This window comes from Salmo salar, chromosome 02 (genome assembly GCF_965601325.2).
Source record: "Salmo salar chromosome 02, fSalSal1, whole genome shotgun sequence".
Taxonomy (NCBI): domain Eukaryota; kingdom Metazoa; phylum Chordata; class Actinopteri; order Salmoniformes; family Salmonidae; genus Salmo; species Salmo salar.
Window position 1 is genome coordinate 51,086,383 of NC_138292.1, and position 22,101 is coordinate 51,108,483.

Sequence of the window (22,101 nt, forward strand, 5' to 3'; positions counted from 1 at the left end):
CAGACTGGGGCGACGGTTATGAGAGCAAAATTACAAGATTATGTTATAATACTGTTATTGCATAAAATGGTTGTTTTATGCAACAGAATAGGGTTCTTAGAACTCTAATGTGTCTGTGTGAACTGAGAGTGGGCCTTTGGGGCTTAATGCTGATAGTAGATTTACGATGCCTTAGGTGATAAACCTAACAAGCCACATTCCATTCATGTGAGGGTGATTGCTCCAGTCTGACTGAAAGGTACCAGGGAGAGATGGCTCAGGTATGGATAATGATGAAGGGAACCTTGTCTTGGGGGCCAGACTCTGGTTTCCACACAATGAGAACAGTCTTTACAGTAGATACTGTCTGCTGTGAATTATTCATTTCTTTCATACAAATCCTAACCATGTGACCCATTCCACACATCTGTTGTTTGTCCTGTATACTAAGGTGGTGTATCTCTGCTATAGAAAATAGCTGTGCAGCGGTGCTCCCCATCCAACCTGACAGAGCTTGAGAGAATCTGCAGAGAAAAATCTGTAGAAACTCCCTAAACACAGGTGTGCCAAGATCGTAGCATCATACCAAAGAAGACTCAAGGTTGTAATCGGTGCAAAAGGTGCTTCAACAAAGTACTGAGTAAAGGGTCTGAATGCTTATGTAAATGTGATATTTCAGTCGTTTTTTTATACATTTGCAAACATTTCTAAAAAACAGTTTTTGCATTGTCATTATGTGGTATTGTGTGTAGATTGAAGAGGGGGGAGGGGGGACTATATAATCCATGTCAGAATAAGGCTGTAATGTAACAAAATGTGGAAAAAGTCAAGGGGTCTGAATACTTTTCGAATGCACTGTAAATATATTTTCTTACATTTTATTTTATACTAATACAATTGCACAGAGAAAATATATATCTAAAAAAGATGGGGTTAAAAATTATTGGAACTGCTAAAGATTCTTGTAAAAACAAACAAAATCTGCATTAACGTTCTACTTTTTAAATTAATCTCAGTTTAAATAACTGTATTGTGGTCTTTCATGGCTCTGTTTTACTGGGGTATAAAATGAGGTAACACGCATGTAAATATATCATCCATCGCCATGGGAAAATGCAAAAAACTCACAACAGGAACAAAAAATTGCTTATAAAACAAATATATCACTTACCACTATTATGTCAACAATTAAGAGGTTTAAAACCGTAAGCCTGCCTGATAGTGGATGCATGTGTATCTTGTCCCCACACACAGTAAGGAAGATGGTTTGGGATGTAAAGAAAAATTGAAGGGCCAAAGTTGGAGAATTATGGAAAACTTCAGGTCACCAAGTAAGTCTTTAAATCTAGAATTAGACGCCACCACCATGCAAATAGGCTCTTTGGAAGGGTTGCCAGAAAAACTTAATTGAGAGCAACCCACAATGGAAACGCTTGGAGTTTGCATTGGCACTTGGATTGGAACCTGTGCAAATAGAGCTCTTTGGCCACGCACAGGAGTGGTGGGTTTGGCATCAAAATAAGAATGCATATGCAGAAAATAACCTCATACCTACTTTAAAATATGGTGGTGGATCTTTTGATGTTATGAGCTATTTTGCTTCCACTGGTCCTGGGGCCCTTGTTAAGGTCAACGGCATCATGAACATTTTAGCCCAAAAACCTTGTTGCCTCTGCCAGGAGGAACCCATCTTTATCAAGGGTTCCAATAATTCTAGTATCTCCTTTTACTCCTTTAACATTGCAATTCAAATGCGAAAGACACAAAATAGATGGCAATACTTTGCATATTATATCAACAGTGATGACCAAAAATGCACAACGGTTTCATAGTTTAGACAAATTCATATTGATTTCTTGCCATGACAATTTAGGATGGATGTTGGTTGAAAAGATGCCATGGTTTCCACCATACATTGAAAGTTCACAATCATGATTTTTCCTTCATTTTAATACCACAAGGAGAGAGCAATGGTGTAAATAACAAGCCACAATGCTTTCAAGATATTTGTGTAAATTTGCTTTACTAAACAAGTTTACAGTTGTTTCCAATGTGTGCTTTGAGCTAGCATAGCAACATTTGTTTGGTTGTTGACTGGAAAAAAACAAATAATATAACGGTTGGATGGGGGTGAAAACGCGTACTTTAGAAATGGCTCAAACATGTATTTTTGGTGTAACTTAAATTTAGCATCATACCGTATTATAATGACCAAGCATGCGAGGACATTTAACACACACAAAAATTCAAAATATCCAGCTTTCCCACTGAAATTATACCACACATGGTATGTGTTCATATTGTGCAACTGTGCTTATCTACATGTACCCGCTGCCATTGGGCAGTGATGGATATCCAACATAACAATCCATCATTATTTTACAAGATTGTACTTTATCCCAGTAATACATTAACCTTTGACAAACTATAATGAAAGCAAATCCATTCATGGACATTGTCATTTTAGATATGTGTATCCTCGCTGCTGCTCCACACTGCTCATGTTATCATGGCCACATCACCCCCTGCAAGTTGAAGTGCTTTGAGACCTGGTGAAAAACTATATAAATGCAATAAAATATTATTGCTAATTCCAACTGAGTGCACAGATTTTATGAAAACCTCCTTAAGGGGTTAGTCATTTTACCATGTGAAATGTGTGACCAAATTAAAAGTAAAACGAATCCAATTGAAAAGAAATTAGACAACAAATGCGTTATGCGGTTTACAGTTTGAACCCCTACAAAAGTAGATCGATTGAATATCGCACAGTATGTACCTCAAGGTGCAGAGATAATCCAGATGTGCATTTTTTTAAAATCCAGATTACCCCTATATCTAATAATAATAAGAAGAAGAAGAAGAAAATGGTAAGAAAATCCCTCATTACTCATCTGTACTAATTTAGGAACATCTTACTGCCCAAGTATTCACAAAACCTCTCTCACAATATTGCGACACCGCAGCCAGCTCCTGGATGAATTCTAGGATGTATTCACTTCATGTTCCATAGACCAATGTTGCACAACTCCAGTTCCAGTACCCCCAACAGGACACATTTTTGGTGTAGCACCGGACAAACTCACCTGATTCAACTCATTGAGGGCTTGATAATTAACAAGTTGAATCAGGTGTGCTTGCCTGGGGCTGCTGTTGAGGGTAATCAGGGACTGGAGTTGGGAAACACTGCATAGACTGCCAAAACATGCAGTGTCAAGGTTGTGAGAAGCTGTCGTCCTTATGGGAATTGGGGGATGCTGGTCGTGACATCTCAAAGAAACAGGATGAGTGAGAGGCCTTTCTCGAACTAGAGGCCTTTTTCGATTTTAGTAGTTGAAGCATCTCGGCCAGCTGTGCCTCCACCACCGCCATGCGGCCATTAAGAGACCCGATGTCTCCCCTAAGTTCCTGCTTCAGCTCCAGGAAAGAGGCGTGCATGGTCTGTACGGGTATAGGACAGACAACCAGCTTCCCTTCTGACTGCATAGAGCTCCGGTCCTGCGGAGTGTGGGAGTCACTCACGTTATCTAAGCGCAGGTCGCTCTTAGTAATACCGCTGTCACAAGAGTCCGTCTTCTTGAGAGACATCTCGTTATGGGACTTAGTCCTGTCCGGCAAGGTCTCCATGGACTCGGCCTTAGAAACGCTGCTCCACGACCCTGCTTTCACAACAGACTCCTTGAAACAACCCCAGCCCTTTTTGGTCTTTGGCGCAGGCTCTGCAGACTTGCAGCCTATGAGGTTGCCGTTTTGGATGGCAGGGGCATGAAGCATGACTCGGCTAGAGGGCCTGGAGGACAAAGACAAAGATGTGGATGAAGCTGTGGGAGTGGCAGGGCTCTCGGTCACCATGATGATGCTGGTGGAGGCGAGGACCTCATGGTCCTTGGTTTGCTCCAGGTGGACAGTGCCCTTCTCCACATCTGGTGGCTCCCCCTGACAGGTTCGCTCCACTGCCAGTCGTGCCTCCCTCTGCTGCCGGAAGCGCTGGAAGAGGCGACGGACGGGGTGGTCCGGAGGAAGGTTCAGAGGGGCCTCGTTATTCCTCTTGAGCATCTCCTCTTCCTCACGTTTCACATCACTGATCTTCCGGAACACTATCTGTAACAAGAAATCAGAACATCAGGTTGGGATCAAGCCTATCTTAAATGTATTGGGTCCAAAATGGAATTTGCTGCATAACATCTACTCAACACGTTACCCTTTAAGTATTTTAACTTTAAGTATTTCTTTGGACACTTAAACATTTCTAAACTGAAGGAAAATAGCATAATGTCCCTAAGCCTCCAAACATACACTACATGACCAAAAGTCTGTGGACACCTGTTCGTCAAACATCTCATTCCAAATCATAGACATTAATATGGAGTTGGTCCCCCCCTTTGCTGCTATAACAGCCTCCACTCTCCTGGGAAGGCTTTTTACTAGATGTTGGAACATTGCTGCTGGGACTTGCCACAAGCCACAAGAGCATTAGTGAGGTCGGGCACTGATGTTGGGCGATTAGGCATGGCTCGCAGTCGGCGTTCCAATTCATTCTAAAAGTGTTCGATAGGGTTGAGGTCAGGGCTCTGTGGAGACCAGTAAAGTTCTTCCACACCGATCTAGACAAACCATTTCTGTATGGACCTCACTTTGTGCACAGGGGCATTGTCATGCTGAAACAGGATGGAAGCACAGAATCGTCTAAAATGTCATTGTACGCTGTAGCGTTAAGATTTCTCTTTTTACTGGAACTAAAAAAGGCATATCCCGAATCATGAAATGTTCTTCGACATGGATGGTCAGATGGTGGTGATGTCCTAAGAAAGATGTACAGTAATTATTTCATAAAGCAAAAGTGTCGTAACAATAAAGTGTTGGCATTTGGGAATAGTTAATGCCTCATAAGGGAAGTTGGCACTGACTAACCAGGTTTGACTGTAATTCAAATCTCAATCGTGGAGAGTTTGGAAGTGGTAATGTTTAATTAGATCAAATGTAGGTAATATTGTGCAACATCATTACTATAAACATGTGGAACTGGCACGTTAGCATCGACTAGTAGGCAACTACTCTGAGGACAACCACTCACTGCCATAAAAATATCAGTGCGGGTTTTGTTTGTCTCATTTATTTATTTAATTATTACATTTTCAATGGCCAGATGGAAGCTCACAGGAACAAGAAGCCTGCATTGTGTTTATGTAACACAGTGGTCTTTATTTAGCTGCACTCAGCACAAACACAAAGCAGTAGCAGCAAAAAGTAAAGCAGCTACCCCTCACCATAGTTATTTATCAAGGCAGTGGAAATGCAAAGTGTGGCCCCTTTTAAAATGGAAGAATATATTGAACCACATTGAAATCATGGCAGGTGACACATAAAACAATACAAACACATAAATAAGTAATGTTGGGGATAGGAAACATAATCAAAAAGGACAAATCTTATATCGGTCTGCTAATACAAGACTATTAAAGGCCCAGTGCAATAGTTTTGTAAAAAGCAAAAACAATAATTATTTATGATTTTTCTAGGGGTGCTGTGGCTATGAGCACAGGTATGGTTTGAGAGCATTTATTTGAAACCTTGAAATTGTATTAGTCTAACCAAGTAACTGAAATTAATTGGTTTTCTCGTCACATCAGATATTTTAGAGTGAAGTGAGTGAGGTTAACATTGACCTAATGCCTGTCGAAATGCTTTAAGCAACGCTTTATTCAAACTTGCCAGATTAAGGCAAAGCACTGGTCACAATAACTTTCCATCTCAAAGCATGCAAAATGCAGCTTTAGCTGTCTGTTCAAACAGAGACCGTCTATGTCTAATACACATTCAGACTCTTCTCCAAAGACTGCTCCAAAAGGCATAGACTATCCCAAAGTGCAAATTACATTTGTGTATTCATAAAGCACAATCCCCTGAACAGCCAATCAGATCTTTTGTATTTTTGGCAGACCAGAGAGCTGAGATAACTGCTTGACCTGAGGAAGGATTCAGTATGGCTAAAAAGTAGTGCTGAACGATTAACCAACATCTGTTAAATTATTTTAATTCCATTTTGTTCATTTTTTTTCTGTGAATTCAATGCACACATTGCACAGTTTATCTAGAGATAAATCCTATCTAGCCTGAACTGTGCAATGTAGTAGGGAGTTGTAGTTTCCAACAGGCAAATATTTGAAAATAATAAATTGGCAAATATTGTACAATCCAGGTGTGCAAAGCTCTGCCAAAGGCGATTCTAACATATTGACCCAGGGGTGTGAATACTTATGTAAATTATTTTTTATGCATTTCATTTTCAATAAATTTGCTAAAATGTCTAAACATGTTTTCACTTTGTCATTGTGGGTTATTGTGTGTAGATGGGTGAGAAATCAATGTAATACATTTTGAATGAATCCGGTAACACAACAAAATTTGGAAAAGGTCAAGGGGTATGAATACTTTCTGAAGGCACTGTATCTACCTCTCCAGTATCCCTGCACATGTATTGGAACTGACCCAGTATATAGCTAACTCATGTTCTTATTTTGTATGTATTGTGTTGTACTTTCATGTTATTTTAGTACTAAATTGATATTGATTACTGCATTGTTGTGTTTTAGAGCTTGCAAGGAAGGCATTTCACTGTACTTGTGTACGTGACATTAAAATGTAACTTTTATTTTCATGACGGTCGTCATCCATAACCATTCGTTTATACGGTAATTGTGCCCGCACTACAGCTGTAGTGTTCCATCTTCAGCAAATTACAGCGCTACAATTACTCACCTGTAATATGTCGTCTAATCATGGCTACAAGAAGTCGCCACATTGCCCATAACTGTCCCCATCTTTATCTGTCTCTAGGAATGTGGCAGATTCATTCAGTTAATATTACTTTGTTCATGACCATGATACTATTTGAGATTCAGTATGGCTAACAAGAAAATGTGTTGTCCATGTAGTGACAGATCAATCTCAGTATCTTGTGTTATTAAATAGACCTTTCTCAGATCATGATTACATGTGGTCATGCAGATTGCAGAGGCTTTTCCAGAATCACTTTGGCATTAACCACGTAATCAATATCTTTATTACCCTAGTCGTTTTCATTTAGCCATTTCACCTGGTGAAATTGAATCGTGACAATGGATTAACATTTGGGTCAGGAGATTTTAAAAGTTCTTGGTAGTCGTATAATAAAACATAGACGAAGAACAAGAGAGTAGTTGGTACATAAAGCTTTGTAGAGTGGATTATTGTAGCTAGTTGTTTAATGTTATGAAACAGCTGGTCATGAAATCATGTAGATCAATGTGTTATTAGGAAATACAGCACAAATACTGTTGTATTAGACTTAGATTAGATTTAGACTTGTATCCCAGACCTGTATCCCAGATTTCTCACAAGATCAGTAATATTGGCTGAAACTTCACCAGCAACCTTTCCGTAGAGTTTCTTAATGGAGATATCTTCGATTGGTGAAAAATACAAAAGAACTTTATAGTGTAGAGGGATTATTTTTGTAAATCCTGATGTGTAATGTCAAAAGATCTGTCCTGTGAAGCGACTGCAGAGGATGCAGTATGGGGTATTGCAGGTGGAAGACCAGCACTGTGCCTACTCAAGCGAGTCAGGGTCATTTCTCACACAGGAGATCATTATTGCACAGTGCGGCAGAACGGGTCCCATGCAGCAGGGCTGGGTTTCAGATCGATCAGGGGAAGGGAGAGGCCATGAGAGGGGTAGAGACAACGAAAGGGAAATAAAGAGGAGAAAAAGATAATGGGAAGAAGATGGAGAGAGACTGGTGATGACAGACAATACCCACCTAGTGTTTAATCAGCCTAGGGTGGAGAGGTGTTACACATAGGATTCAGTGGAGGCTGCTGAGGGGAGGACGGATCATAATATTGGCTGGAACGGAGCGAATGGAATTGCATCAAACCATGTGTTTGATGTATTTGAAATTATTCCACTGATTCCGCTCCAGCCATTACCACGAGCCCGTCCTCACCAAATAAGGTGTCACCAACCTCCTGTTATAGGATTTGTCTTTTGATCAAAAAGTTGGTGGTACTTATCTTCTTAATAGTTATGTACTTTGTACAGTGAGGGAAAAAAGTATTTGGTCCCCTGCTGATTTTGTATGTTTGCCCACTGACAAAGAAATGATCAGTCTATAATTTTAATGGTAGGTTTATTTCAACAGTGAGAGACAGAATAACAACAAAAAGATCCAGAAAAACGCCTGTCAAAAATGTTATAAATTGATTTGCATTTTAATGAGGGAAATAAGTATTTGCGGAAAACTCGCACTGTCGTTGCACCAATGTACCTAACCATAAACATCAATGCCTTTCTTTAAAATCAATACACAAGTATATATTTTTAAACCTGCATATTTAGTTAATATTGCCTGCTAACATACATTTCTTGTAACTAGGGGAGTTGTGTCACTTCATTCTCATTCATTCAAACAGCACCTTAGTGTGTTTGCCAGCAGCTCTTCAAAATTCTTCAAGCATTGCGCTGGTTATGACTTCAAGCCTATCAACCCCCGAGATTAGGCTGGTGTAACCGATGTGAAATGGCTAGCTAGTTACCCGGGTGCGCGCTAATAGCGTTTGAAACGTCACTCGCTCTGATACTTGGGAGTGGTTGTTCCCTTTGCTCTACATGGGTAACGCTGCTTCGAGGGTGGCTGTTGTCGATGTGTTCCTGGTTCGAGCCCAGGTAGGAGTGAGGAGAGGGACAGAAGCTATACTGTTACACTGGCAATACTAAAGTGCCTATAAGAACATCCAATAGTCAAAGGTATATGGGAATATTACCTGGGAAAATTGAAGACTCATGTTAAAAGGAACCACCAGCTTTCATATGTTCTCATGTTCTGAGCAAGGAACTTAAACGTTAGCTTTTTTACATTGCATATATTGCACTTTTACTTTCTTCTCCAACACTTTGTCTTTGCATTATTTCAACCAAATTGAATATGTTTCATTATTTATTTGAGGCTAAATTGATAGTATTTATGTATTATATTAAGTTAAAATAAGTGTTCATTCAGTATTGTTGTAATTGTAATTATTACAAATAAATAAATAAAAGTTTAAAAAACGGCCGATTAATCGGTATCGACTTTTTTTGGTCCTCCAATAATCGGTATCGGTGTTGAGAAATCCTAATCGGTCGACCTCTAGTATGTGGTAGTACTGTAGGTACTGTATTGTAGTAGTAAAGTATTGCCCAATACTATACAGTGAGGGAATATGATTGTAGTGTGTTTTATCCCTGTTGGCTGGCTTCTACCATGCTGTGCTGGCAACATTGCCAGGCTCTGCTTTGACTTTGCCTTTAAAGGACAACTGTCTGGCATTGGTGGTCAATATTATGAACCCTGAACTATCTGATCAGCCAGTCAGAAAGGTATGGGTTTACCTCTCAAGGGTCTAGTTCTTCTTAAGGCTTTTTTTTTTACTCCAGTCACCTTTGCTCTTTGTGGATTTGAGGCCCATGCTTTTTTGTTGTTGACCACTTCATTTGTAAAAAGTGATATACACATGAAAATTAATTGAATGACTGATTACAAATTTCAATTATTGGCGCATGGACAGTGATAGAACAAGTTACTAATGTCTCTCTGTTGTAACAATATATTCCCAGAGCTTGTGTGTTAGTCTATGAATCACTTTTTGTGCAAAGTCCCTTGCTGCTGCACTCAACTGCAATGCTGGAGGTCTTTCACACTTCCTGTTTCTCACCTTGACCTTATGAATTCTGGTAAAGAAGGGAATTAAAAAAAAATAATCTTCATGGTAAAGCAGAACCGAGAAGAGGATCTGACCATAGCCCTGAAGGAGTTCCCCCACTCGCCACCTAGGTTACTTCCCCTTCTGAAATATCGCGTTTTTTTACTTTATGCCTTGGTTTGTGCAACATGATTTGGAAACAATTAACATCACTAAGGGGCAGTATTTCTAACCTTAGATCTGTGGGTTTGACAAACATTTTCCTGCAAGTCTCCCACTGACATCAATGAATGATTCACGTGAAAGTAATGCATGCTTTTCCATACTTGGAATGGGGCCCCAACAATCTAAATAAAGCATTTATGAATTGTAAACCTTCTTTTGCCAGGTAAGTTGATAGAACTGCGAAAAGTTACAGGGGCGAGGTTTGAGGTTGAATGAGTCATCCATAACTATTTAATGAATATGATGTAACAGTTAAATAAAGGTGATAAAGATTCATGCATATTTGACATCCATCTCGCAGGCACTATAAAACAAGAAGTTGAAAGCAGCCCTCTCGTCAAATGTAACAAATGTATCCACTTCGCTGTACTGTATGTCGCTTCGGATAAAAACTTTTGCTAAGTGACATTTATATACACAACCGGTCAAAGGTTTTAAAACGCCTACTCATTAAAAGGTTTTTCCTTATTTGTACTATTTTCTACATTTAAAAAATATATATTTGACCTTTATTTAACCAGGTAGGCAAGTTGAGAACAAGTTCTCATTTACAACTGCGACCTGGCCAAGATAAAGCAAAGCAGTGCGACAAAAACAACACAGAGTTACACATAAACAAATGTACAGTGAATAAGACAATAGAAAAATATATGTACAGTGTGTGCAAATGTAGAAGAGTAGGGAGGTAAGGCAATAAATAGGCCATAGAGGAAATAATTACAATTTAGCAATAACACTGGAGCATTAACACTCTTGCAAAAGAGCAAGAGGAAAAGTAACAATATGGGGATGAGGTAGTTGGGTGTGCTATTTACAGATTGGCCGTGTACAAGTACAGTGATCGGTAAGCTGCTCTGACAGCTGATTCTTAAAGTTAGAGAGGGAAATATAAGACAGAGAGGGAGATAAAAATGACATCGCTGAAGTCAAGGATCGGTAGGATGGTCAGTTTTACGAGGGTATGTTTGGCAGCATGAGTGAAGGAGGCTTTGTTGCAAAATAGAAAGCCAATTCTAGATTTAATTTTGGATTGGAGATGCTTAATGTGAGTCTGGAAGGAGAGTTTACAGTCTATTGTAGAATAATAGTGAAGACATCAAAACTATGAAATAACACATATGGAATCATGTAGTAACCAAAACAGTGTTAAAAAAAATCTAAATATATTTTATATTTGAGATTCTTCAAATAGCCACCCTTTGCCTTGATGACAGCTTTGCACACTCTTGGCATTCTCTCAACTAGCTTCACCTGGAATGCTTTTACAACAGTCTTGAAGGAGTTCCCACATATGCTGAGCACTAGTTGGCTGCTTTTCTTTCACTCTGCGATCCGACTCAATTTGGTTGAGGTCGGGGGATAGTGGAGGCCAGGTGATCTATGCAGCACTCCATCACTCTCATTCTTGGTCAAATAGCTCTTACACAGCCTAGAGGTGTGTTGGGTCATTGTCCTGTTGAAAAACAAATGATAGTCCCACTAAGCCCAAACCAGATGGGATGGTGTATCGCTGAAGTGCCTTGAATTCAAAATAAATCACAGTGTCACCAGCAAAGCACCCCCACACCATAACACCTCCTCCATGCTTCAAGGTGGGAAATACACATGTGGAGATCATCCATTCACCCACACCCCGTCTCACGGACACGGCGGTTGGAACCAAAAATCTCCAATTTGCACTCCAGACCAAAGGACACATTTCCACCGGTCTAATGTCCATTGCTTGTGTTTCTTGGCCCAAGCAAGTCTCCTCTTCTTATTGGTGTCCTTTATTAGTGGTTTTGTTGCAGCAATTTGACCATGAAGGCCTGATTCACACAGTCTCCTCTGAACAGTTGATGTTGAGCTGTGTCTATTACCTGAATTCTGTAATGCATTTATTTGGGCTGTAAATTCTCAGGCTAGTAACTCTAATGAACTTATCCTCTGCAGCAGAGGTAACTCTGGGTCTTCCTTTCCTATGGCGGTGCTAATGAGAGCCCCAATTTTGTGGTATCCAATTGGTAGTAGTTACAGTCTTGTCTCATCGCTGCAACTCCCGTACGGACTCGGGAGAGGCGAAGGTCGAGAGCCATGCGTCCTCTGAAACACAACCCAACCTAGCCGCACTGCTTCTTGACACAACGCACATCCAACCCGAAAGCCAGCCGCACCAATGTGTCGGAGGAAACACCGTACACCTGGCGACCTGGTCAGCGTGCACTGCGCCCGGTCCGCCACAGGAGTCGCTAGTGCGCGATGAGATAAGGATATCCCTGCCGGCCAAACCCTCCCTAACCCGGACGACGCTGAGCCAATTGTGCGTCGCCCCATGGACCTCCCGGTCACGGCCGGCTGCGGCAGAGCCTGGGCTTGAACCCAGAATCTCTGGTGGCACAGAAAGCTAGTTTAATGATAGAGCTTGATGGTTTTTGCGACTGTACTTGAAGAAACTTTCAAAGTTCTTGAAATTGTCCAGATTGACTGACCTTCATGTCTTAAAGTAATGATAGACTGTCATTTCTCTTTGCTTATTTGAGCTGTTCTTGTCATAATATGGACTTAGTCTTTTACCAAATAGTGCTATATTCTGTATACTCTCCCCCCCCCCCCCCCCCCCCCCCACACACCAAGTCACAACACAACACATTTGCTCAAACGCATTAAGATGAAAATAAATTCCACAAATTAACTTAACAAGGCACACCTGTTCATTGAAATGCATTCCAGGTGACTACCTCATGAAGATGGTTGAGAGAATTCTAAGAGTGTGCAAAGCTGTCATCAAGGCAAAAGGTGGCTACTTTGAAGAATCACAAATATAAAATATATTTGGATATGTTTAACACTTTTTTAATTACTACATGATTCCATGTGTAATTTCTGAGTTTTGATGTCTTCACTATTATTCAACAATGTAGAACATTTAAAAAAATTAAGAAAAACCCTCGAATGAGTGGGTGTTCTAAAATTTTGGGCCGGTAGTGTATATTATGCATTTTTACTTCTCTCACCTCAGATTATGCTGCAATGTCAATAGTTGCATTGCTATTTACTTTTTTAAACGAATAAATTTACAGCCTTGGAGACTTTTGATCATGTGTCATTAAATTTGGTTTATAAACTTGCATGAAATTAAGTTTACAAAATAAATCCAGACTGCATATCTCAGTATCTCTGCTAAGAGCTCATTTCATTTTGTAAAAATAGATCCACAATGGGTGTGTTCCTAATTATTCACTTTTCACAACCGATCTGAGTAAACCACTCAACAAAAATAAACTACACATATAGGAAGCTACTTCAATACTTGTTTGTGAATCTGGTCCCGTCTCTCCAGTGTATAGTTCATTCATTAAACTTATGTAACATAAACCATGTTTCCAACCACAGTTTTTATGCGAATAAAAAGGTCATACCGTATAAAAAAAAAAACACGACAGCTGTGATGGAAACAGGAAGTTTCGGTACAATTGTATAAATGCCGACAGATTTGTTCGCTTGTGTAACGGTTTTTGCAAGGAGAGGATCAAGGTGCAGCGTGGTACGTGTTCATGACGGTATTTATTAAAACTGAACACTGAATGAAAAACAAAGAGGAACAAAAAATTGCAACCTACAGTTGAAGTCGGAAGTTTACATACACCTAGGTTGGAGTCATTAAAACTAGTTTTTCAACCACTCCACAAATTTCTTGTCGACAAACTATAGTTTAGGCAAGTCGGTTAGGACATCTACTTTGAGCATGACACAAGTACTTTTTCCAACAATTATTTACAGACAGATTATTTCACTGTATCACAATTCCAGTGGGTCAGAAGTTTACATACATACAGCTTGGAAAATTCCAGAAAATTATTTCATGGCTTTAGAAGCTTCTGTTAGGCTAATTGATATCATTTGAGTCAATTGGAGGTATTTCAAGGCCTACTTTCAAACTCACTGCCTCTTTGCTTGACATCATGGGAAAATCAAAAGAAATCAGCCAAGACCTCAGAAAGAAATTGTTGACCTCCACAAGTCTGGTTCATCCTTGGGAGCAATTTCCAAACACCTGAAGGTACCACGTTCATCTGTACAAACAATAGTACGCAAGTATAAACACCATGGGACCACGCAGCTGTCATACCACTCAGGAAGGGGACGCATTCTGTCTCCTAGAGATGAACGTACTTTGGTGCAAAAAGTGCAAATCAATCCCAGAACAACAGCAAAGGACCTTGTGAAGATGCTGGAGGAAACAGGTAGAAACGTATCTATATCCACAGTAAAACGAGGCCTATATCGACATAACCTGAAAGGCCGCTCAGCAAGGAAGAAGCCACTGCTCCAAAACCGCCATAAAAAAATTCAGACTACGGTTTGCAACTGCACATCGGGACAAAGATTGTACTTTTTGGAGAAATGTCCTCTGGTCTGATGAAACAAAAATAGAGCTGTTTGGCCATAATGACCATCGTTATGTTTGGAGGAAAAAGGGGGAGGCTTACAAGCCGAAGAACACCATCCCAAACGTGAAGCACAGGGGTGGCAGCATCATGTTGTGGGGGTGCTTTGCTGCAGGAGGGACTGGTGCACTTCACAAAATAGATGGCATCATGAGGTAGGAAAATTATGTGGATATATTGAAGTAACATCTCAAGACATCAGTCAGGAAGTTAAAGCTTGGTCGCAAATAGGTCTCCCAAATGGACCATGACCCCAAGCATACTTCCAAAGTTGTGGCAAAATGGCTTAAGGACAACAAAGTCAAGGTATTGGAGTGGCCATCACAAAGCCCTGAGCTCAATCCCATATAACATTTGTGTGCAGAACTGAAAAAGCATGTGCGAGCAAGGAGGCCTACAAACCTGACTCAGTTACACCAGCTCTGTCAGGAGGAATGGGCTAAAATTCACCCAACTTATTGTGGGAAGCTTGTGGAAGGCTACCTGAAACGGTTGACCCAAGTAAAAAAATGTAAAGGCAATGCTACCAAATACTAATTGAGTGTATGTAAACTTCTGACCCACTGGGAATGTGATGAAAGAAATAAAAGCTGAAATAAATCATTCTCTCTACTATTATTCCGACATTTCACATTCTTAAAATAAATTGGTGATCCTAACTGACCTAAAACAGGGAATTTTTACTAGGATTAAATGTCAGGAATTGTGAAAAACTGAGTTTAAATGTATTTGGCTAAGGTGTATGTAAACTTCCGACTTCAAATGTATCTACTGTGTCAATTATGCAATCAATGTATTTCTGAAATCAATATGACTTAGTATACTCATCAATATTTTTATCGACATTCACTGTCTAAATGCCTAATCAGCTCGCGTTAATGCAAAAGTCTATGAAAAATGGTGGTTGTCGACAGATTTCCATGGGCATAACCTTACAGAAAGGGGCACCACGACACTATGGCGGAACCAGGCTTGTGTTCATTAGGGCACACGATAGAAAACAACAATGAGCGTTTCTAATTGGACAGGTCCAGGTAGTTCTACAATTTGGTTCCTAATGATCCCTGCCCTGTATCATACCTCACAGCAGGTTCTAGCATTAGCCAAATCAACACCTGTGGTTACCTAACCTGAAAGGTACAGTGGATTAGTGGCTGCCTGAAGAGACTTATGCACCTGAAAGCTTTTCTAGACTCAACAAAGCAATAACCTTGATGACCGCGAGAAACCGCATGCACCACGGCTAAGGGTGCAGATCGTGGCTAACCATAATAGGATATGCGGTAAAAGTGAGTCATCGTATTAGTCAACATGACCTCTATTGCCTAACATATACTCAAGTTTGAATTGCATGATGATGACAAGGACAGAGGATTGCATCTTGATGAATCAACAGCACCTTCTGATGAATAAGCTATGTCCTCCTTGTGAAGATGCTGTGCTTTCTTCAGCAAAGTTTAATCAATTTCAGTACTTGATGTTTTATAGGAAATGCTGTGGGTTTTCAGTGACGTTCTCAGTTTACAAGTTTTGAGTGGGTGTAAAAAGTCAATGAAGAAACGCGCTCATCACTACCATGGTTAAAGGCTACAAGATTATAGCACTGATATTCAGATCAATAAGACACTGCGGGCCATTTGTAAAAACAAAGGCAACATAAAAAAATTATCAATAAATCTGCATCAATAATAATCTGTGAAATTATGCATTTATAATATACTATTCAAACACCATGATGATTGTCATATTGTAACGATCCTCGCTAATGAGCCCACTTTACAATTCCCCCTAAGTGAATTAACCCTATTGGAGCAATGCGTAGCGTGTCTTTAACACAAGCGACCTGGGTTCTATAATATTTTGATAAAGGCTGATGGAGCATAGTGGAGTTGATACTTTGTTTAGATGCCTTATCTTTTCACGGGTAAAATGACAGAAACAAAAGAGAAAAAAATGACATTTTGATAAAAATGGAGGACAAGGTGAATCCATTATTGAGTAATTATTCAACATTCTTCAAATATCACTTTGTGCATTTTACTTGTCTCTGAAAGGAAATATTGTACTATGCAATACAAAGACCGGGAACTGGCCATCATTTTGATCTCAATTCCTCTTGGTCCCAGAAAGTGAATCAATTATGAAAATCAATTATGGTGTAACCTCGTCAATTATGGTGTAACCTCGTCCCCAGCTATTGCGAGCATTGAGCGGATGTGTCTGGGAATGAGATTAACTATGGTGAAACAGCAAGGCCAGAGTCACAAATGAAGTGTGAGACACTCAGTACAACTGACTCTGCATGATGAAGGTATATTCAGCAATGACATCAGTTTTGGCAGATTGTTGTTGTTTATGCCTGTAAGGCAGAAGTCATTTTTTTATGCTGTTGTTGATGTCTAGCCAAAGGTTGCCCCACTGTGTTTGATGATGAAATATTGCTGAGTCTATCTTTAAGCTGTTCCCATGAAGAGAAGGTGCCACACCCACCAAAAAAAGCAAGCTTTGAGAAAGATCAATTGAGGTTGAAGTGTCAGCTTTTTTAAATAAATAAGAGCACCATTCATTGAGGGAGATGCCATCACCTTTGCTTTTTTGAACTACAGGACACAGAGAGATCTCTGTACCAATATCCTTAAATAGCTCTTGTTTCCCTCCAGACCACTGTTCAGAAAGGACTGGATAGGTGAAAAATAAATAACTTAGGAGTCTATCCAATCTTTTTGCCAATCAATAAGCTATTGGAGACTATCGAGACACAGTCAGAGAGAGAGCAGTGCCCCCGGGCAGCTTACCCTCTTTCTGAGGTTATAGGTGAGCAGCAGGTTGCGGGAGAAGTGGTTGGAGAAGGCCGTGTAGAACTCCAGAACTTTCTGCAGAGCGTCACGCTTGATGACGTGGAGGTCGCAGTAAGTCAAGGCCCGAACGTTGGCGCAAGCCTGGGCTAGGGTCACCTCCTTCCAGAAGACGTCCCCAAACACGTCTCCCTTTCCTGTGAAGATAAAAACAGGGGACAGAAAGGGGAGAGATAAATAGTGAGGTGAATGATAACAAGGGAAACCCCATCCATCCACAATGCTATGAATCAAACTGCCATGAAGCTAATCTTGCAGCCTTTCATGGTAATACAAAGTAAAAAGCCCAAGGTCATGCTTCTATGCTGAAATGTGCTTCAATGCAAACTGCCTGTACAATGTTAACACACAAAAAAATGGACCATTGAAAAATAGTGTGTTATGTAACTGGTAATTTAAAAAATATCTAGTTTGAGACCAATGGGGGGAAAATGATACACAGTGCATTTCTGATACCAATTGTAGAAGCCTTGTCGCCTACAAGGCAAACAGACGCTGTACTGAACCGTAAACAACATATTGTACCTCTTACTAATGTAAAGCTGCATCCCTCACTCCACCAAGCTCCTATTTTTCTGGAAACAGATCTAAAAAAGTATTAGCCAAGACTCTATAAGTCATGGTTATTAACACATATGCAGACCTTTTGTTTTTCACACATGAAAATACAAATCTGTCCCTTTCCAGTGTCCAAATACAGCTTATGGGAGCTTTTGGAGTTACAGTACAAAATCAAATGAAATTTTATTGGTCACATACACATGGTTAGCAGATGTTAATGCGAGTGTAGCGAAATGCTTGTGCTTCTAGTTCTGACAGTGCAGTAATATCTAACAAGTAATCTAACAATTGCCCAACTACCCATTTCAGTTTGTCCGTGATGTGTACGCCGAGGAACTTAAAACTTTCCACCTTCTCCACTGCTGTCCCGTCGATGTGGATAGGGGGGTGCTCCCTCTGCTGTTTCCTGAAGACCACGATCATCTCCTTTGTTTTGTTGACGTCGAGTGAGAGGTTGTTTTCCTGACACCACACTCCGAGTGCCCTCACCTCCTCCCTGTAGGCTGTCTCGTCATTGTTGGTAATCAAGCCCACTACCGTTGTGTCGTCTGCAAACTTGATGATTGAGTTGGAGGCGTGCATGGCCACGCAGTCGTGGGTGAACAGGGAGTACAGGAGGGGGCTGACCACACACCCTTGTAGGGCCCCAGTGTTGAGGGTCAGCGTGGTGGCTGAACCGATTCCGACAACACATCCCGAGAGAGCCATGTTTCCGTGAAACAGAGAATGTTACAATCTCTGATGTCTCTCTGGAAGGCAACCCTTGCTCGAATTTCATCTACCTTGTTGTCAAGAGACTGGACATTGGCGAGTAGTATACTCGGGAGTGGTGGGCGATCTGCACGTCTATGGAGCCTGACCAGGAGGCCACTCCAACTGCCCCTTCTGCGGCACCGTTGTACTGGGTCGGCTACTGGGATCAGATCCATTGTCCTGGGTGGTGGTCCGAACAGAGGATCCGCTTCGGGAAAGTCGTATTCCTGGTCGTAATGTTGGTAAGTTGATGTTGCTCCTATATCCAATAGTTCTTCACAGCTGTATGTAATAAGACTTAAGATTTCCTGGGGTAACAATGTAAGAAATAATACATAAAAAAACAAAATACTGCATAGTTTCCTCAGAACTTGGAGATGTACAATACAGCTTTGAGTGACTGGGTAAATATAGCTTTGTGAATAAAATAGACTGGGGGAAAAATATATACTGAACAAAAATATAAATGCAACATGTAAAGTTTTGGTCCCATGTTTCATAAGCTGATATAAAAGATCCCAGAGATGTTCCATTCACACAAAAAGCATATTTCTCTCAGATTTTGTGCACAAATTTGTTTACATCCCTGTTAGTGAGCATTTCTCCTTTACCAAGATAATCCATCCACCTGACAGGTGTGGCATATCAAGAAGCTGATTAAACAGCATGATCATTACACAGGTGCAGCTTGTGTTGGGAACAATAAAAGGCCACTCTAAAATGTACAATTTTGCCACAAATGTCTCAAGATGAGGGAGCGTGCAACTTGCATGCTGACTGCAGGAATGTCCACCAGAGCTGTTACCAGAAAATTGAATGTTAATTTCCCTACCATAAGCCGCCTCCAACATCATTTTAGAGAATTTGGCAGTACATTCAACCAGCCTGACAACTGCAGACCACGTGTAACCACGCCAGCCCAGGACCTTCACATCCTGCTTCTACACCTGCGGGATCGTCTGAGACCAGCCACCCGGACAGCTGATGAAACTGAGGAGTATTTCTGTCTGTAATAAAGCACTTTTGTGGGGAAAAACTAATTCTGATTGGCTGGGCCTGACTCCCAAGTGGGTGGGCCTATGCCCTCTCAGGCCCATCCATGGCTGTGCCCCTGCCCAGTCATGTGAAATCCATAGATTAGGGCCTAATGAATTTACTTCAATTGACTGATTTCCTTATCTTAACTGGTGACAGAAAATGTTCTGCCCTGCGTCCTCAGTGATGCCATTCACACACCAGCCGAATCGTTACAACTTCAGCTTTAAGATTTAGTCTGTCTGTGATGAACACAAAGTGGATATCTTTCACATCTACAAATTATGTTCTTTTATTTTTAAATTAAGCTCGAAATAAAACAATTTGCGTTTGTCATAGAGCAATGGGAATACTTTTTTTCAGCACGGAAGCTAAGACGCTCTCAAGTGGTATATGGCATGTCAGAGCGTGACATGTCCTTCCACCACAATAACAATAACAAAGTGAACTCCCCTCCTGTTTCTGTAAAAAGCTGAGGGCTGGAGAAATGTTATCACTCTCAAATTCATAGACAAGCTATGGATGCAAGGACTGACCATCCATGATATAACAATTAGTTTTAACCATGTTTTGAGGCTATATAATGTTTGTTTGGATTTACTTTGTTTACAAACATTGAACTTAAACAAGCTTATATTTTGGGTTCTGATGGGGTAATACAGTTGAACTAAGCCCATGAGCCATTTATACATTATATTCTTCAAGAATAAATGGGTACATATCATTGATTTATGTCCAGCACTTGATGTAGCAACTGCTGATTGTCCCATTATAAGGACATTTCACTCATAAATGAAAGTTGTCAGATGTTTTCGGGCCTCGAAAGTACAGTAATTTCAAGATGAAATAACCTCCCACAACATTGGTTGTGTAGATACCTCCCAAATGAATGGAAAAGTTAAGCACCGTCTAATTTCCTGGTTTCATTCGAAGCTTGACTTTTCTATTCATTTGGGGTGGAGGAATACAGCTGGATCTACACGTTGTCATGTGGTTTCATCTTGACATTAGATTACTTTAGAGGTCTGAAAACATTTGACAAACTTTGATTTGAAAGGGAAATTAATGTCCCTTTTTGATTCATTAACAGACAAACAGCTTGTCATTACACAATGGCTTGCTTTTGGGGAGACCCTTTCTTCCCTTGGCTGATATTTGAGGTGATATGTGAAAAATGGGTACGACAAGTCAAATTTCATCTGCTCAAGCCACATCTGGCACAAATTGCTTTAATGACACGTTACTCATACTAACCCAATGGGAAGAGGACATTAACATACACGACTTGGTAACATTAGCTAGGTAAATAAAATCATTTCTGCATTCTTACAAATGTAGCGGAATGCTGACGTTTAGCTGATCCATAGCTAGATAGGAGCTTTTAGGCTTACACTAGCTACCATATTAAAAGGTACCTTAGAACAAACCAGGCTTCATTTGCTCAATTTCATGGAAGTCATTATATTAGGTGGTTGGCCGAACAGAAAACCTGAATCCCCGATTTTTTTTTGTATATGTATTTTTTGTATATGGCCGTAAAACATTCTTATGACTATAACATTTGTTGGCACCTTCAATTCTTGAACATTTTCTTATAAGTGTATTTCACCACTCTGTCTGCTTAGGCAAGTTTTCAAAAATTCTGAACTTGGAACGAAATCCAGAACGCCCGTACATACCCCTCGTGATGACAGCAGCCAATGGCCTGCATCTATCTACGTCTGCGACGTAAACACAGCCTCTGGTGAAAACACTAGCTGCTGCCTGATGAAGAGGAGCGTGGTAAGCTCCCAAAGACTGAACTAGGATAAATATATTTTTAAGTGCACGTTAAATATGCAAAATGCAATACGAATTGTCTTGATCGTATGAAGCGGTAACTCTGTTAACCATTTAGCCAATTTATTGAAAGCTAGCCAATGTTACAGTTGGACTAGCGTTTCCAGCTACAGTAAACGTCAACTTGTGTTTCATTAGCCATCTGAATTACATTTTAGAATCATATTGTGGCCTGATTACATGTCTAATTTCATGTAACTAGCTGCAGGCTTAAAGAAACATTCCATCATATACTTTGTGTAGAAACCCAAATAAAAGCATGTAGATAGAAAGATGTGTGTGTGTCATGTATGCTAGAATGGACATGTTAATAAAGGAGATCTGCATATGCATATTAGCCAATACATATAGCATACTTTGCAATACAATATTCTCTAAAAACATTTGTACAATGTGCTCTGCAATAAGATTTAGAAACCAGACGAGTTCTCAAATAGCAGCTGCCCAATACCATGGTGGGCATGCATAATGTTGGATGCATTGGAATAATATAAGGTTTGAACAATAATAAAGAGCCTGTAGGCTTATAGAAAAAGCAGTTGGGGAAATGAATATTTATTTCAAATACTAAAATATTCAGTGAATGTGAGTATATTTAGGTGGTTTAAATTATTTACTTTTCTACTAACCTAGAAGTTGACGGTGCCAAAATCTTGCCAATCCATTCATTATTCTACTAACTATGACTGAGTATGAGTCATGTTT

The 22,101-nt window shown here is 40.2% G+C and overlaps 1 protein-coding gene across 1 annotated transcript in view; it reads right to left on the bottom strand.

Moving 5' to 3' along the window:
- Positions 1-1,144: 1,144 nt before the first annotated feature.
- The window catches only part of LOC106585074 (voltage-gated delayed rectifier potassium channel KCNH1), a 59,766-nt gene continuing 38,809 nt past the window's right edge, over positions 1,145-22,101 (bottom strand). Inside the window, exons 11-12 of the mRNA XM_014170860.3 lie at positions 17,149-17,345; positions 1,145-4,080 (exon numbers count right to left, since the gene is read on the bottom strand). Coding sequence (XP_014026335.1) covers positions 3,193-4,080; positions 17,149-17,345 — 1,085 coding nt within the window. The 3' untranslated portion in view covers positions 1,145-3,192. The remainder of the gene's footprint in view (positions 4,081-17,148; positions 17,346-22,101) is intronic.